Genomic DNA, 19,092 nt, shown 5'->3' with positions numbered 1-19,092 from the left:
GATCGTGTTTACCCACACATGCCATGCTATTTTTAAAGCGAGCGGGGCAAGATGCACCTTTACTCAATTAGTTTACAGTTTTAATGAAATCCGTCATTGTAGTTACTGAGGAAGTAACAGGCCAACAATCCAGGCCCTTAGAATTAATCAGAAGTGGCGTGTCTGGATATGGGGAATTACCCCCCTTTGGCTACCGCTTTAATAGACAGCACTGTTATCGTCTTAAGAGTTGTAATCATACAATTCCTGCATTTTACCAGCCCTTTAATTTAATTAATACTTGTGGTTAATGTGTAATAATAACGCTTTCCTCTTCGTAAAGTTTTTTCATTTCGCTGAGTTTTTAGGCATTCTCTTTCGTTAGAAAGCAAGACCAGTCATGTTAATCTTTAAGCTAGTCTTCTTCAACATGACTGGGAGACTAAAATACATACACAGCTACGTTTATGTAGACACGCAGTCAACTGGAGATATGCGACAGTGTGAGTTTGTTTCTGCATTCAGTTGGGGACCCTGAACAATAGAGGACTATATAAGGTCCCCGTTTGACAACTCTATACAAAACATATGGGTGGTCTTCTAAAAAAAAGTTAGCAGTGCAAACAAAAGAGGAACAATAGGGGGTCCCCAGTTGCAAGCAAATACACACTTGTGTGTGTGAGAAAGTTTGGTTTTGCATTCATATGGCAAACATGAACAAAGTGGACAATAACAGTGTCCCCAGTTCATCGAGGGCCCTGAATGACAATCTTGTACAAAATATGTCGGGGGGGTCCTTCAAAAATGTAAAAGGATGAAAAAAAGAGGAAGAAGCGAGTCACCAATTGCAGGCAATATTTGTTTTCAAAACTTTCACTTTTTAAACATTCGTTTTAAGGTGTGTGGATCTGTTTCATCCTTTCTTGACCGACAGCTGTTGGCGTTAGGGGGCAATGCAGACAGTGCTTTTCGGTGACAGTAAGTTGCAATATTCAGAGAATGCTTGTTCGTTACTTCATTTGAATGACCCCATTTATGCTGATTTCATTTACTCCTTTTCTCTTCGCCATATCTTGGGTGGTATCATTTTACTAAGTTGTTGCCGTTTCACCCGGAGATATGGCCAAGGAAAGTTTTCATTTGGGAGACATCGAATCAAGTTCGGTCGCTCGCTCTTTTCGGGATACATTGATAGTTTAATGACGTAGAGGACGTCTTAAAAACCGCAGAGCCAGCGCCTGCAGTAGGCATGACATTTGAATTGATGGACAGATTTTAGTCCCTCTTTCAACACATGGGAAATAAAGCAGATACCTCAGAAAGCATTTTTTTTCCATGGCAATGATTTTCGTTCCTGTCTGGTTTGTGAACACCAAGACTTACAAGCTAACCTCAGTCTTCCTGAAATTAATACTTAAGTTGTGTCGTGACTTGAATTTTGAAACATGCATCGTGCATTTGTGTGTCAATAGTGTAAAGATTGGAATGTAGTTACAGGCTACGTATGTATTTTTCCCTTTTCTTATTCCATACTCAAGACTTGTCTCTTTGTAAACAGATTTATCTGTCAGACAAACAAATCTGGGTTTTGTTTCCCAGACTGTATATAGCTTATTTTTTCCCATCTTCAGCAAATAATAAGCCCCAACTGAATAACCGCGTTCCATGGGGCAGTCTCCCTTCGTCTTGCTTCCCCGGCTACGCCCACTGGATCTCATAAAGTAACTTCGGTTATGACTACGCAGCTATTTGTGTCCTTAAATTGAAAAACGATGGGGTTGCTTTAGTTCTCTCCGCCTTTTAATTTTGTTTTCAGGTGTCGCTTTTAACAAAAATGTCATAAACGCGTGCCTTAAATTTCACTGCTTTGCCTTGTGACAATGCCTCGTCTCGGCTTTTCATTTGTTCAAAAGCTTTTACTCTATCTTCCCAACCCAGCACATGACTTCTCTTTTCATTCTCGATTAAAATATCTACATATTCTTTCATGCTCATTTGAGGCTTAAGGGCGATTTCTTGAAGACGTTGCGTACACCTACAAGCCTCAACATTCATGTCAACAAAACACTGCATGTGATTTTGAATGTCAGTTTTGAGTTCTTGTGTTACCTGCTCGACTGACAGGTCTCGACCTGTTGTCTTCTCGTATCGCTTCTTTATATCTTTATATGTCTCCGTTTTCTTCACCACTCTGGTCACTATCCTTACAAACTGCTGATCATGGTAATGTGCCTTACACTTCTTGGGACATACAGTGCATCTACCTTTTATGTCGAAAGCACGACACCAATAGTTTGCTTTTCTCTTACGTGAACACGGGTAGTGACAGGTATAATTGCACTTGTTGCAATTCATTGCACTTTCTTCTGCCTCAATCCTTTCCACTTTTGAAATATGGGTTGTGATTTGAAAACCTTCCTTTCGCCCAATATCATTCTTATGACGTTCGATTGCTTCGCTTTCTTTCTTCAGTTGCTCAACTTTTGTGTTAATTGCTCGAATCTGTTGATGCATGTTTTCAGAGGTATTCTCCAAACGTAAACGCTCACAGAGGACTTCCTTCGTGAGAACAAGACTTACTGGTTCCAGTTGGTCGAGTGACTTGAAAAAGGACTTAATGTTCCTCATTCCCATTTTCCAGTACGCATGAGAAACAGCAAGATCCTCTTCACCACTGTCACTCCCTCCCTCTGCCACATTACACTCAAATAGTGCCGAGTTGTTAAACTTGAACAAATTGTCCTCGCAACGGATGTTTTCCTCTTTGAATGCTGAGACAACCTGTGGGCGTCCTTTGTCACTAAATGTGGCAAGAATGATTATATTAGGCTCAATGTCTTTGCCATATAAAGACAAAATTGACCAAAAGATGTATTTTTGGGTGGGAGTAAGACGTCCGGCCGTTGAATTTGCTACAAAGCCTACACCGTCGAGATGATCCACATGGTGATCCTCGGGATGGGAGAAAAACTCTTTGACCTGATGAACGATTGCTTTGTCGCACTCAATACCTCTTGTATCTCCAAACCCAGGCGTGTCAATGATTGTCAGTGTGTATGGGATGGTGTGATGTTCGTTGCTATGGATAGTGTACGAAGTTATAACTTGTGTTTGACTGTGCGCCTGCGACTGTGGTCCTTCTACTCGTTTATCTACGATCTTAAATCTAAAGTCATCTTCCCACTTCACACCTAGGATATAATTAATCATTGTATTGATCAAGGTACTCTTACCGACACCTGTACCACCAACTAACATTATCACCTTGTGGTGTTGGTATGCCTTAGACTGCTCACCGTAGGAAAAACAACAATAGTTTTCTGATCTTAAAATCTGATCCAGTGGAATGGTCAGAGTTTTTGGTTGACCTCCATCTTCACACAAATAAAGCTGAGATAGTCTTCCTGCATAGTCGGTTGAATCAGGCCCTGGTAGTTCTTCTGAAACCTCCATACTGACCGTAAGTTCCACTGATACGCTGAAACGAAGGTTAGAAAGACTAGAGATCAATCACTAAGAAAACCTTTTTGGACGTCTTACTCGAGAAATAAGCATTTCATCTTTTGGGGCATGAGAGTTCAACCGTTTTCTGAATCATGAAATTAAGGATAATGAGTACTTAATATTGTCACAGTTATTTGAAACGAATTTGAGGGTCATTGTAAACATCTATGTCCTTGACTGTTGGCCAGGGACCTTGTTATGGGATCATAACAAGAGCGTGGGACGTAAACCACGACCACTTTCATAGCTCTGCTACATCCTCGGAATGTTTCGCTTAAACGATAAGCAGTTTTTGGCTTTCAGCGCTAGCCCCGAAATACAACGCTATATCAAGTAAGCACAGAGCCCTTAGTGTACCTCCATGTACTCCTAAGCTGAATTTTTGTGCTGACTTTTACCCAAACTTAGCAATTTGTGTACTGAAGGCAAGAGAGCTACCGCTGAATGAAAGTTTTGTGGAAATAGGGAGACACTGAACCCTGTTTTGAATTCTTGCCGAGTATCTCTTAAACAAGGCTAGTTGACTTGGCGCCAAAGTTGAACTCGGTTAATTAGAGCATACAAATCCAAGTTCGATACTGCTGTGGCGTATTCAGATATTCTGGATCATTCAGTTGCATTTTGGTCACTAGTTTAAAGCCTGACATGGTTGCTACAGGATAACATTTCAGCGGAGAATGGAAGGTGTTTACAGGCTACGTTCCAAGCCAGCAAAAAAACAGAATCTCAACATGGAGCTTTTATACACAAGGAGTAAGCACATACAGAGATCAAAAGGGTCAATGAAGGCCACCGTCAGCACTGCACTTGCTGCAAGAATAAAACAAGTTACGTGCTGCTTGCGGGCTATAAGGAATGCTCAGAGTTGCATTTGCAGAGGATTGTGGGTACCGCGCATGCGTGTCCGTAAACTTCCGCACGTTCAACATGGCCGCCATCGAGATGGAAACCACCGTCATCGGAGACTTAAATTTCGATAATTTCCGTCATTGTTCTCATATTCCAATGACAATGAAAGCCTGGTTACGTCTTTGCACACCAAGAACGTTTCTCTTAACGACAAACAGAATTATTGACAAACATGAATTCTCCAAAAACATGACACAAAAAAACAAAGAATGTAGTTGGTCTAGAGAAAATAAAATACACAAAAACATGGGAAGATTCGTTGTCCTTTCTGTCATTGGCCACAACTGGCTCGGTTTGAAACCTCGCCAAGTTGTCAAGTGCCTATATCAACCTTCTTTTAGCCGTAGGAACATCTAGGGTTACGAATCATGATAGCAATATCGTAGTTTATATTTTGGATATTTGTTCTCTACCGTTAATGTTTTAACTGACTTTAAACGTCCGACATTTGCCAAATAAACCACTGTGTATAAAGAATGTCTAGGGTCGTCTACACTGCGGCCAACAGTAACTGCGTATTGTCAACGGAGTTGACCGGAGCAGTTAATCGGAATATGGGTCGGTGGGGACTTCGTTCTAAATTTCTTGTGATTAGTAGCTCCATGATCTCGAGAAGGGTCTCAGCCGGATTGCTCTGCTCTCTGGCTCCATTATTTGGAATGCCCGCCACAACATGGCCTGGGAAAACCGTCCCTCCCTGACATTGTAGACTTTAGGTGATTCCAGCTCCCCCAGTTACCTCGATTTGTTTTAATTTTTGGAAGTTCATAACCTCTTTAATATTATAGCCTACTTTCTGTTTCCTAGGATAAAGATTTCTTTATCTTATCTAAAAAAAATTACGTTTTCATCGCTGGTTTTTGTATAGTGAAAGTAGTTGTAATTTTTCATTAATTTTGTTTTGTTTTTGTCTACATTATGCATGCGTTTCTGTTTTTCTGTTTTGAAACTTTCCCCTGGGATCTGTGTACATTCTTAATTTTGTGAAATGAAGAATGACTAAAAAATTCTAATTGCCTCTAACTTTTCAACCGGACTGAGCCATGGCCTTTAATCAATTCGTTCCACTTAACAAGCACTTGTACAATCACATCAGACAATGGTTCAGACATCAGACAATGGTTCAGGAGCGTGAGTGGCAGGTGGTATAGACATGACATATTAAGCCCCAACATTCTTGCGTGTTTGTGAGTCTTGTCAGTCTTAAACAACAGCTTGTCTGGCAAAGAAAACATATTATCTTTTAATGCTTATCTGTTTCAAAATTTACCTTACAGGGAAGTTGGCTTGTCTCGATATAGGATTCAAAACAAGACACGCGATCAGCTGACTAAAAGTGTCCTCTCACTCGGGTTCTATCAATCTAAAAAATAGAAAATAAAAGGGTGGGGCATGGCAGAAGAGAATAGGTGGGAAACACGATTCCATTTTCATGCTGTCTGGGGATCATGCGTTGCTATTGTTGTTTGTAACCAATGCTGCTGATCCAAACAGTGATTGGGAACTATCGGAGATGATCATAGATGGCGATGGGGGTGACGTTGGTAATACGGATAATGCTGATAATAGCAGAAATGATGAGCAGCCGAACTAATCATCGCAAAATCCGAGGGGGACATTGTTGTGCGCCGGTCATGGCAGCAACGTGCGTTTTTCGCTATAACGGCTCTTACTAGACCTTGTTGGCAGCTCAGATCATTACATTTTTATTTATATCGCACTGTGTTGACTTGGGCTGTAGTCATGAAGTAAACAGTAAAGTAAAGTAAAAAGTAAAGTAAAGTAAAGTTAAGGTGAGGTGAGTTACTAGGTGAGGTGAGGTGTGGTGATGTAATGTATGAGGTGAGGTAAGGTAAGGTAAGGTTTCGTTTCGTTTGTCGTTTTAATGAATAATTTCTTCTGTATTAAGGCCAGTTCATAAATGGCACGAAAGCAAACACAAACATGAATTCGTAACGTCAGATAAACGTTAACAGGTCAGCTCGAGCGAAATTTTGCTGCACATTTTTAAAATCTGCTTCGCTTTCATGTTCACCTGCAGTACCAGCGGGCTTTCAAGTATATCCTTTTTTTGTCGTGTATTTCCCCGCTGCTCTTTAGAAGAAAGAAGTCATGCATTTAAATTTAATATGATGGTCATTTTTTTTGTAATGCTTTATCTTCCCATGTACTGCATCACGAAATCATGCCTCAGTGTTTGCACGACCTATTTAGAATTTTCTGTTATTCCATGCAAAGTTTTTTTCAACATTATTGTAGAAAGCAGATTAAATTCTGATAAGAGGTCGCTTCTGATTCAACATTAGGGGCTTCACAGATCCTACAGAACCATTCAATGAGCGAAGTGCTTTATTGCGTTGGCCCACAATGAAGATATATGCCAGTGACATGAAGATCTATCAATTGCATTAAACTGCAGGGCATATCAAAATAAAGGAAACCCAAGTTCAATTTTATAGGAAATCTGCAAAATTTCTTAATTAAGCCTTGTATGTCTCCAGAGAGGCGTGAATATCTTCTTTCCAAAGGCACATTGATCATGTGCTCAGTGTCACGGTTGAACAAGTAACAATGCATTGTTCCCCACTGAGCAGGTGACAGTTAACATACACTGTACAGTAGATGATGCATATTTAAATGTGCTTAGCTTTAGGCCAACACAAAAAGGTGCTTCGGAATTTTTACATCTTACAGATTTGCCAAGTACGTACCCTACAGGCAACTGTCATATTAGGCCGATATGCCTGCGGTATCAGTGTCCGTGTATTGGTACTTTTTCTCCAAATGCCGAAACCCTTCCCCAAAAATTTAAAATAAAGTTGATCGCCTACTAAAGTTGATTGGCTACATTACACGGTACCAGGCCTAACCACTCACATGCCAAATCTCTTTCTGACTCCTAATCAACCATCGGATCGATAAAGACCCATTTTCAAAACGATTCATTTTTTAAACCCCTAACTTACAGTTACGAAACTTAGATCAGAAGTGCAATAGACTCTTACCTGTCATGCTAACAACTGCATGCACAGCAGATTGTGTAAGCTCCTACGATTACCTGAGAAAATAAACCAGACCACAAATGTGTATACATGTAGTTGGTCATCACGGTTATTAATGTAATAGATTCAAATATCAAAACCCTTAATTTTTAAGATATAGATAACGCTAGAAAATTATAAGTTTCTAGTAGTATAAAGAATGTAGAAATTAGTGCTTAATAACAAACCGAACCAAAGAGCGCTCTTTAATTTAAAGGGCATATCGTCAGGTTAATGATCCGAGAAATATTATCGTAACATTTGGAAAGTTTAAAAGATGCAATGTCAATTTGTAAGTTATGTGGTAGTTTAATACACCAACGTCAACGGTTTTGTGTGGTAGGAAGAAAAGGACTGTGCTCACTTGCTCTGTGAAATAACTAACCTGTTTACCCAAGGTCTAATTGTCACATTATTTACAGCCGGTTTGATTAAAGGGGAAACTTATCCCCCCCCAAAAAAAAAGAGTCAAATCCTTTTTTTTTTTTTTTGTTAATATAACACCATACCACAGCTTATACTTGCGGCGTGTTCTTGGCACAGGTTTCATGTTCTCGCGCTCAAACTTTGCAAAACGACTCGAGAATTTTGTTCTTTGACCAGGATCACACGGAAAACTCGTGAGATTTTGATTTTTAAACAGCCGCAAGAAAATAGCGAAATATCTAACAAACCCGCAGAGACTTGGAAAGTTTTGCAAAATTCGTATCAATACGTTTCCATAACACAGAAATGAATTGTTCCCGTTTTAATTCATAAAGAATTCAGCCCAGTTATCTAAGAAAAATTAACCATTTGCCCCTTTATTTTACAGAATGACGAAACGGATACTAATAATCTGACAGCATTTTAAATCGTGGTAGATGACATTCCATATTTACTTTCTGGCATTAACTTACCCCCTGAAACATAACACGACAGTCCGGATGGTATAGGTTATTCGTCAGATGCAGTGTCTATTCCCTCTGTACTCTCTGCTTGTCCTGTTGCCCCTTTGAGTCAACTTTGTCGCTGATGAACCACTGCACAGCGAATCCAAAGAGTAACTCCTGACGATCCCGACCCACTCGAACTTTATTCCCAGACGCAGCAGGCATCCAGGTGTGAGGACAACTCAACAAACTTCCAGGGTTCGTCGTTTTTCTTTGAACCAATGATACCAGTCATTTGTTATATAAGCTTGGTTCTGTTGACAAATCTGATAATTTTATTTTTAAGCAGCAGCCGTTTGTTTATCATGTTGTTGGGAATTTCCACATTTTTAGAAGCTCACAATTTTATAATCGCGTTTGAATAGATTGGCTACAGCCATTGACGTAAATCACACCCACGCTCACGCCCCGCTCATCTGCGATTTGTGCCTATTATAAGAGCAACTTGCAGTAAGCACGTGAGTTACAAAAGGCTGTTAAACTATTTCACAAATTTCACATCTGTACATTTCCCTGCCTAGCCATACGGAGTATTTTTTTTGGGGGGGGGGGTAATATCTTGCAGTCACTTTACACCACCTCCTTGAAAATCAGACTTTTTATCCGTGTAAAACATTCATTTCTAGGGGAAGTGTCAGCCAGAATAATACACATGCTTGATGGAAGTAGATCGGCGTCTGCATATCTACGTTGGTAACGTTTTTGTTAGACCAGAGGCCGCTAGTTTCTGCAGTGTCCTTTAACAAAGTACCACAGTACCACGATCCACCGCTGAAATAGATTTTACCTCCTCTGGGCAAATACTAATCAGAAAGCGTATGCGTATACCAGAAAGCGTAGGAATAGATTTAAATTCACATATGTGAAAGATGTTGCCTATATATCAATTGGAATTCTTGATTACTGTCTTTCTATATTATTACATATTGTTGTTTTATTACTATTATTATTATTCCTAACTCTTTCTTACTCTCTTCCTATAAAGCCATTAATGAAGTTAAATAAACAACTGACTATATCGAATGAACGTATTTGTTGAAGTAATTCTAAAATATAAACGAATTCGAGTGACTTCTTTTGATATTCGAACGCTCATCTGAAGCAGCATTCATTTAAAACGAATTTCAGTGGGCCTTGTATTATTTTGAAACAAATTTTTGCTGATATTGGCGGGAAACCAGTATTCAATATTGGAAAATGTCATGGCTTGAAACTCAATTTTTTAATTGCTCTTGTCAAAGTAACCTAACTCTGCTGCGTTGAGATAAGCCTACTCTGGTCAACATGGAAAATGAGAACAAAATGAAAGTTGTTTTTTTTTCCGCACTTAGTAGTAAGTTACTTCAGCAACCGCTTGTTACATTCCCCAATCTTCACCATTTTCCCAACCCAACAGTTACCCAGCATTGATTAAATATAAATCAAAATGTGGTAAAACATTTTCCAGAATTCTTTTACCCATTTTTACAGCTTCTGTAGTGTGCATTTGCAAAACTGAAATTTTGTCACATGGCCGCTTGTTCTGGTTAAGAAGGACCAAAGTTGCTACCACGCACACTGCGGCCACAAAATCCATGAACGTTATATCAAGACTCAGAAAAACCTGCTTATTCAGTAGACCTCTATCAATGCAATGTAGCCAAACTGAGACTGGAAGGAAAAAATAGCCTGTCCTCTTTTTTCAATATGTGAGGTTGTATTACTATAAAGTTCTACATCTCCAGTTTCTGCGCATTCTAGATGAAGGGTTTCATTCAACTCACGGTTTAAGTATTTATATGTCCTATGTGTAATTGATTTTGAAAGGTAAGAGGGTAAAATGAAGGTAAATAAACAGGAGAAACAGAATATCTCCTCGTTTAACCTTTGGTTATGGGCCAAAGCACCCGCCCCGAAAAAAAGTCCGTTGAAGTGTGAGCACGGCACTCAAAGAAGTTAAATGTTGTTTAAAGATTTCACAGAGTTTCTTGAATTTTAATTTAATGTAAGAGTTTAAACTCTTAAACATCGTTGCCGAGGGTCAATGGACACCTCATTTTGAAGTCCCATGTAGCGTTCTACAGATTTTCCAATGTTATCCCGAGTCGTTCCACACATTTTTGACTGAGAAAACTGAATGTTTGCCTCGATAAAGCCACACAGACAGATTAGCTTCAATTGCAAGAGATTACCAGAAAGAACACTGCCCAAACTGTGGTCTGCGAATACACGTAAACATTTCGTGGTATCAGTTTTAAATACTAGCTTGTTTACTGAGGGATAGTGCTTTACAATGCATTGTATGACGTTTAAAATTAGAGTTGAAAATATAATGTGATAGCAAGTTCAAGTTTAATTCCTAACAAACATATGCAAAGACAACATCTGTAAACTTCTAAGTTTCATCACAAAATCTTATCTGGCAGTAAAAAATTCTACACGAGTCTGCAAGATCAGCCCAGTTGGACTGGGAGGACGTGCTGCAACACAGGAAGTTCCCATGTGCATCGAAAGCGTGGATTAAAAAAACGCAGGCGCTGATCGGGGGGTGTGAATAAAAAGTAACTATTAAAAGTAGGTGCACCAATACCACAGTAAAGAATGTACAATGTTTCATCGTCGTTTCCGCTTGTCCGCCAAAATTAAACATTAAAAAAAATCTCTGGCTTGACTCCTACGATAAAATTCATTCATCAAAATTATTGAGAGAAGCATTTCGATTAATGATAGGCCTAAATGACATAATATAGGCTCAACTGGAATATAAAAATGAGAATTTTGGCAGTTGTTACCGACCGAGACTCTGGACTGTCTTTAAACGGATGTTGAATCGGGAAACCGTCTAAGGCATTTGGTTTCGAGGTTGCATGCTCTCTCTTCAGTCCAACTAAGCTGTATCAGCAAAACATAAGACGACGATAATATAATTTGTACATTTTCGTCTAAAAAGTTTTCAATAGCGTCGAATTAGACATATGCTATTCACATAACGAAATTTACTTCGACTTGGGCTTTTAACGAGTCAACAGTAACCAAAACGTATTTGTTGTGAATTACTCTCGATCTTGGAAGGCAGGGTTCTGTCTGCCTGTTGATTTTGATCCCATTTATCCCAAATCTGCTTTATCAACATCCCAACTTTTCCCTTTCAGTGCCTTAATTTTTCCTTTTGAAATCCTTTCCCGTTCTATTCTGCCTTTTCGCGCACTCCAGCCCATGTAATGGCGTTTACTCGTAGCAGCCAGCGACAGTGCCATGACTGCCGCCGGTCATCGGTTACGTTCGCACAGTAAAACACGTTTCGCTAAATCGTTTGTATCGAGACAAATATATACATTTAACCAAAAAACACGGAAACACGGATGAAGTTTTAAAAACTAGCTGGCAATTCATACATAAAAACAGGGTCCGATAACCTCGTTGAAGAGTGGGAATGTAGCAGAGACGCTAATTTGCATTGGCGGAGATTTCTTGTCACATGTGGAGGGTGATTTCTGAAAGCTCAGCCCGGCCTCCATCCCAGGTGACATCCACAAGCCGGCAGAAGTACGGTGGAGCCGGCTATGGATGCCCCAAAGTCAATGACTTAAAAAGTGGAGGAATGAATATATTGGTTATACCCCCTCCCCACCGTCAAAAAGTGGGGGATGTGTCCCCTCCCTCTTCGAGAAGCCGAGTGACTCCTTGAGATGCCCATGGAAGATGCCCATTGGTTGAGCTCTTCAACAACACTCCTTTTTTATTAATTCATATAGATGTCCAGGCAACGAGTAAACTGGGCTTGTGAGCTGAGTGACATGTAAATTATGATTTGCTTTCTTATTGTTGTCCTGACACAAATTACAAAGGAATCATTCGCAGAATCAAAGAATTACTGGACAAGAAGAGTAGCCAAAGGTTAGAATTGTATAAAGAAATTGAAAACAGACATTGGAATTGTATAAAGAAATTGAAAACAGACATTGGAATTGTATAAATGACCAAAGTTACGAATTGGATAAAAGGAATGTTGGTTTTGAATATTTAATTTAAAGAGTAAATCGCTCAGGGACAGACCTTTGGTAGCTTAGACACGAATGTACATGTATAGGCCTACACACCTTATGCTGGAAATTTTTTTTGCCTGTACAGTATTTACATTTATTTATAAAAGAACACGAAATAAGGATAATTTCTTACATTGACAATTTGAAATATAATGTAAATGAAATGATGAGCACCTCAATGCCCTGCCACCCTGTTGCTTCTAGCGTCTCGCATTGTAGCCGGCTTCTGTGGCCTGTGGCCGACTCGGTAAGTTTCTGCGTCCCAATGCTGCGGTCCAACCCTTCCGTCACCACCGGTCAACCAACTCCCTCTTCCTTTTAACTTCAAACCCTGAACATTACAACCATATTCCCATATATCTAGTCTTTCTCGCTAGGTTACAGTTAACGCCAAATATTCATTCATAAGCTTCAAGTGTTATGAGGTGTGTCAAACTTCCAAGATAACGATAAATTGTTTCAGTGCTGTAACATACTCAACTCAAATTACTTGGGCCTATCAGGATTTTATGCAAAACATCTCGGCAAAATCTCATTTTTACTGGCTCAATATCTGGTTTCGCAAGGAACAAATGTATAAAATATTCAATATATCATATCTATACATGGCTAACTTACAGGAACTGGGCGTTTCCTGTCTTATTATTTCTCAGAACAGATCTCAGTGCTGCATTTGATGCGGTTGATCATAAAACATTATTGAACCGTCTTCAATCTAAAATTGGGATCTCTGGAGCAGCTCTAGACTGGTTTAAATCTTATCTTACTGACAGGAGTCAACGTGTATTACTGAATGGTGTAAGTTTAAGTTGGATTTTGGTGTTCCACAAGGGTCATGTCTGGGACCTCTTCATTTTAACATATATTCATCCACTTTCTTTGACATTGTAGAGCGGCATCTTTCTGATACACAGTGCTATGCCGATGACACACAATTACATTCGTCATTTAAACCTTGTAGCTCAGTGAACCGGGAACAGGCTGTTCTAGCCAAGGAAAACTGTATTTGGGATTTACGACAATGGATGCTCAGGGACAAACTCATGATAAATGACACAAAAACTGAATATATTATTATTGGCAGCAAACAACAGTTGTCTAAAGTTTCTATATCGGGTATTAAGGTCGGCAGCACCATTATCTCTCCTTCATTGAATGTTCGCAGTCTGGGTTGTTGGTTTGACTCCAACTTGAGTATGAATAAGCAAATAATTTCCACATGTTCTACCGCTTTTTATTATATGCAGGATAATATATATCAGGAGAATTCGGAGATATTTGTCTCAAGATGGTCTACTTACCTTGGTCCATGCTTTTATAACAAGTCGTGTGGACTATTGTAATAGTTTATATTATGGTTTGCCAAATTCTCAATTGATGAGGCGTCAGAGATTACACAATGCTGCTGCCAGACTTGTTTGTAATTCATCATTTGGGACTCATATCACTCCTACATTTCGTCAGTTACATTGGTTTCCGATACAGTTCAGGGTTCGATATAAAATTCTTCTTTTGACCTTCAAAGCCATTCATGGTCTTGCTCCAAAATATCCTGTTGCCTTGGTGCATGTTAAAGCTCAATCGTGTCACTCTCTGAGGTCTAATGGGAAGCTACTTCTGGAACATCCTAATGGCAAAATGCAAAAAAATACTGGGTACTGTTCATTTGCACAAGCTGCAGCCCCCACACTCTGGAACCAATTGCCACTTGAAATCCAGGTTGTTCAATCTCTCTCTTTGTTTAAACCATACTGAAGACTGATCTCTTTCGGCAAGCTTTGTCATTGTAATTGTATTTAATTTATACAATTTTATGTAGTCTTAAGTGTATTCCTAATTTATTGTATTTTTGATTAATTTAGTGTATTTTTAAATATTTGTAATGTGCATTAGAACATTTCTATGGCTTCTGCGCAATATGAATGCATTATTATTATTATTAACAGTCTGCACGTACATGTAGTTTAACCTACTTCCACAATTAGAACCCACTCAAGACTTACTCATCGACTCACAACTACAAACCATCGAGGCTGGCCGCTGCCCTCTCCTCCGAATCCTGAGTACTGAACTGATCACACCAACCCATATCTTATACTTTTAAACCCGAAGGAAAAATTCCAGCACTGCCACGTCTTATTGCAAAGAACCAAGAATGTTTGCGTACTACCCTTCATAAATATTGATTATTCAAATCATCCACCAATGGCAACTCAACTGGCACCCAGTCCATCATTCTGGTAAGGTTGTGTAACGTAACAGAGGGCGCTAGTCACTAGGCGCGGTGCAAAGTTATAGATGGCGCTCTGCCCAGTAACAGAGGCAGATGTTAGGCGCGCGTAGCTGCTTGTTAAGAAGCGAGCGTGGTGCATAGGCTCCGTCTTGTGTGTAGTGCGATAGGGCAGCGAAAGTCAGTGCTTGGTCACGTGAGCGCATGCGCGGGCGTGGTCACAGCAGCACGAAAGCTGTAAAAGGCGCGCACAGGCAAGGTTTCGTCCAAAGATTGTATAGCGCCGAAGGCGCAAGATAGATAACTCTGAACAAAAGATGTAATTACCATGGGCGCCATTTGACCAAGCGATACGCCTGCGCAATTTATAGTAATGCTTGGGCGCAGGCTCACCAGGTGCACGTGGCTGCCGCGGCGCCTGCGCCTGTGCGTTAATGTGCATTGCGCAAGCGTATCGCTTGCTCAAATGGCGCCATGTCATCCACGCACAGGGGATGATTAGCCCGGTAACTGGATAATTAAGGTACAGGGCGATTGGGAGTATATTAAGACAGAATTTCGGGGAATTTCAGATACAACGTGGCTGAGTTCGGGCGGCTTGTTCTTGTTTGCTCGATTTGTTGTTCGTGGGTCGGTCGCTCAAACGCCGGGAACGCACAACCGGTTCTTAGCGCTAGTAGTTATTTGTGGCAAGCAACATGCAACATGGCAGTGTCCTTGTGCATTCTTCGAGAGTTAATGTTGGATAACTGGGCTTACTTCTTTTCCAATTAAAAAATTCCTTTCTGTCATAGACAATTATTACTGTTACTTTTGCAATAACTTTCCATTGTCTTCAGCTTTGTAAAGCCATATCGGTACTTTTAGCGGCTGTTCAAAAATCAAATCTCGCGAGTTTCGTGTTCGAGTGCGAAAACATGAAACCCGTGTCAAGGACGTACCGCCCGAACTCGACCCGTGAATCGACGTGGAATGATTGAGCAATTCTAATGAATCACGAGAGGGCGCTGTTGCGCGCTCCGTTGGCCATGGCAGAGACGCTTTCCGACAGACGATTTACTGTAAAACCCATGCTTTAACTTCTAAACGCAAATTAAACGCAAATATGTAACACTTTTTAAACATGTCGACGCGTTTTATAAATAAATACATATTACATGTTTATACGATCGAATACTCTAGTTAATTTAATAAACGCAAAGTATCTTTATGATTAAATGTATGGATGTGTTTAGCATATGTTCTGGTTTGAAACAGTTTTTAACACGGGAACAAAAATGGTTGAAATACTGTCCACAGACCTTCATTTCCAAAAATTATCCCCCATCGAGATCTTGAAATATCTATGCACGTTATATGCACTAACCTATGTAAGAAACTAATAGATTAGTGGATCAGTGGTGTAGCCACAAGAGGGCCGGGGGCAGCCCCCCCCCCCATTTCCGGTGCCCCCAGGTCCCCCCCCCAAAAAAAAACGGATGATTGGATATTGAACATGGCTAACAAATACTTGCCCCAAAAAACATACCACAGAAAGCTGGTGCGCCCCCCCCCCAATAAGATGCTGGTGCCCCCTTTGTGTCCCCCACCCACTACTAAAATCGTAGCTACGTCACTGGAATAGATGCAACTCTGGAAAGTCCGATTTCTCCGCATTCGCAACTAACAACAGTCAGCAGACGTGCAGGGGCACGGAAAGAGATCAAAGTACCTAAGCACGTGCGTGTGCACGCAGCAGATGCGCCTAGTCCTGTCTTATTAAACGCTGGGCGGTACAACTGAATACATCCTCTCAACACGGTGTTTACTTTTGGTGTGATTATCAATATCCATCCGTATTATTCCCGCATGAACACGACCAGAGAACTGAACTTAGGGACAGGTGGACCCTTCCATTCTAACTTTGTCGATTTGCCTGAGCAGCCGTTTATTAAACTTGACACAGTTCAGGTAGTTCCTGCCCGAAGCCGGTGACGCGGAATTGCTGAAATTTACATTGGGCACAGGCAAAGACTACTCAGCAATTTACCGAGATAGTTCCCGCCGGAAGCTGGTGACGCGGAACTACAAATAACTTACAGGTCACTGGCAGTTTGCGGTCCCTGAATGAAATTTGCGCTAAACTGGCTTGTTGCTGACTGAAGTTAACAACATGACCGCTGCCAAAGCGACCTCGGGTGGTGGTACTAAGGGGAGATGCAATGGGAAAACAATATGGCGAAACAATATGGCGCTAGAGCTTGGTAAAAGTTATCCAGAGCAACAGTGATATCAGTCAAATGAAATCCGTCTACATGATATATTGCCACGGATGACCACTGGATCTGGGGGCCAAATAACACCTCCGCAAGCGTTTCGAAATAAGGAACGAACATACACTTTCAGCGAACGTCGAGTGCGCTTGGAGGAACTCTGCTTCAGGGCATGGGCTAAGTTGGGCGGGACAGCAACTTGGAATAAAAAACGACAGTGTGCGGCTGTCCTTCTCTGGTCAAATTGATGCACTGCCGAGCGAAAATACTCAGTAGATGCTTGTGTACAAGCCCCAGGTCATTGGCGCCAATCTGCAGGACGATGACGTCAGGTAGTATAGGTACTGCTGACCACGCTTCCATCAGGAAATCGGGGAACTGGAGTCCTCGCTGTCGTCCCATCCAGTGGATATGGGCCAGCCTATTTAGGCGCTCTCCCCAAGGCGATGACCCCGCCTAGAGGGCACACTAGCACACAGAGCCATCTCTAATGACCCACACAGCCGGCTTGCCAAGGGGCAATTCTCACAAGAAATGTGAAAAAGAAAAACGGAAAAACACATTAGCAAAGTACTTAAGCTAAGAAAACAAATTAAGACAAAATGGAGCGTTCAGTGGAAAATAGCTGGGGGAATCCGGATGTCACAACGGTAACCTCCAAACTTCCAACGCCCCAAAACTTTAACATCATCGTCGGACACGCCCGCCCGCGCGCCATAGCCGCAGGCGTGGCCACGCCAATGCGAAAAGAATAGGAGGTAAATCTGGCGGACTACCTCGACGAACTGGTAACGCGTGACAGGACTTCCATCAAAATGAGACGGGCAATTGGGGGATGTGGAACAGGCAAGATAAGACAAAGTGACCTGCAAGTAAGAATGCCACTCGAAAATGGCAAGGCTCACAATTACTCGAGCAAACGGCCTGCAAGGCTGGGACCATACGACATAAAATATCATAAGTGATAGGGGGCCGTCTATTGCGACGACTACTACGCCTACGACAACCATCCGGTAGACGTTTGACTAGAAAATGCTCAGTTATATCAGGATAACTCATTGACTACAAATTGGAGGAAACCCACGATATGTAAGAGGTAATCGTCGTAGGGGCATAACCAGATACCGACAAAAATGTTATGAACCAAACTATCTGAAACAGAGAGAGGGGAGCACTCGGCATCCAAACCATGACTTCTACTAAACCATCGAAAAAGATGCCAAGCCCTCTTAAAAGATAAGTTCGTACGGGGGGCACCGCATCCTGCAAAAGACTCCGAGGACCTCTAACTGAAGACACTCCACAGGTTGGAGGACAAGGGGGTCATATCGCGGTCTGCAGCGGGTGTGAGATGACGAAATCTGGTCATCTGAAAACGGGAAAGAGCATCAGCAATGCCATTATCCAGGCCTGGAACGTGCTGAGATCGAAACTGGATATTGTATGTGAGACATGTCACAACGAGGCGGCGCACCAAACGCATCATTAAGTGACATTTAGACGTTTGTCTGTTGATGACACTAACTACAGCCTGATTGTCACACCAAAATATCACGCGTTTATTATGCAATCGGGCAGCCCACTGCTGAACGGCTAGCACAATAGGGAACAACTCCAAGCAGGCAATAGAGAGGGACTGACTTTTTACATGCTCGGGCCACTTCCCTCGACACCAATGCCCAACAAAGCAAGGCCCAAAACCAATTTCAGTAGAAGCATCAGTGTACAAGTGAAATTGGTCACTATTGTACCATACCGAATCTGGAAAAATTAACGTCCCACTGAAATATGCAAAAAACTGCTGCCACGCCAGCAAGTCTGCTCGTGCACCTGAACTGAAGTAATGCGAATTTTGTGATGAGGGTTGGAGACCCCCCTAGCTTGATCATGCAAAAGATGGAGAGGGACTGAAGATCGCACAGTGTTGTTTTCTTCTGACCGAGCAAACTAACAATCGACGGGAATATGATATAAAATCATTGCTCTGGAATATGTAATTGCCGAGCTTTCGGTAACTCTGTACCTTCTTCAGGGCAAGCAGATTCAGTTCTGAATGAACGCAGAAAGACCCAAGTTCATTCCCCCTGGATGCAGCGTTCCAAGTTCTAAAATGACGCACTGCTCCAGTTCCATACGCTGTACATCAGATGACGCTTTCCGCAGGATGCAGACGCTTACGTCACCGAAGGTATGTGGCGGTGCGCAAAAGTGCTGCGCAAC

At 41.3% G+C, this 19,092-nt stretch overlaps 1 protein-coding gene across 1 annotated transcript; it reads right to left on the bottom strand.

Annotated features, from left to right (window-relative positions):
- Nucleotides 1-67: 67 nt before the first annotated feature.
- Nucleotides 68-14,548, bottom strand: LOC110981925 (uncharacterized). Its single transcript, XM_087140353.1, has 5 exons — nucleotides 14,394-14,548; nucleotides 8,333-8,576; nucleotides 7,398-7,450; nucleotides 5,663-5,755; nucleotides 68-3,457 (listed from the first exon to the last, which is right to left on the bottom strand). The coding sequence occupies exon 5, from the start codon at nucleotides 3,430-3,432 to the stop codon at nucleotides 1,792-1,794; it is 1,641 nt and encodes a 546-aa protein (XP_086996479.1). The 5' UTR covers nucleotides 3,433-3,457; nucleotides 5,663-5,755; nucleotides 7,398-7,450; nucleotides 8,333-8,576; nucleotides 14,394-14,548; the 3' UTR covers nucleotides 68-1,791.
- Nucleotides 14,549-19,092: the final 4,544 nt, after the last annotated feature.

Source organism: Acanthaster planci, linkage group LG01, assembly GCF_054643075.1.
Source record: "Acanthaster planci isolate LZ-2023a linkage group LG01, COTS_SCS, whole genome shotgun sequence".
Classification (NCBI taxonomy): Eukaryota; Metazoa; Echinodermata; class Asteroidea; order Valvatida; family Acanthasteridae; genus Acanthaster; species Acanthaster planci.
Note: the sequence above shows the minus strand (reverse complement) of the source record. Positions and strands in the feature narration are given on the sequence as shown.

Excerpts from the sequence above, each read along its gene's own strand:
- LOC110981925 (XM_087140353.1), bottom strand. The coding sequence starts at position 3,432 with ATGGAGGTTTCAGAAGAACTACCAGGGCCTGATTCAACCGACTATGCA.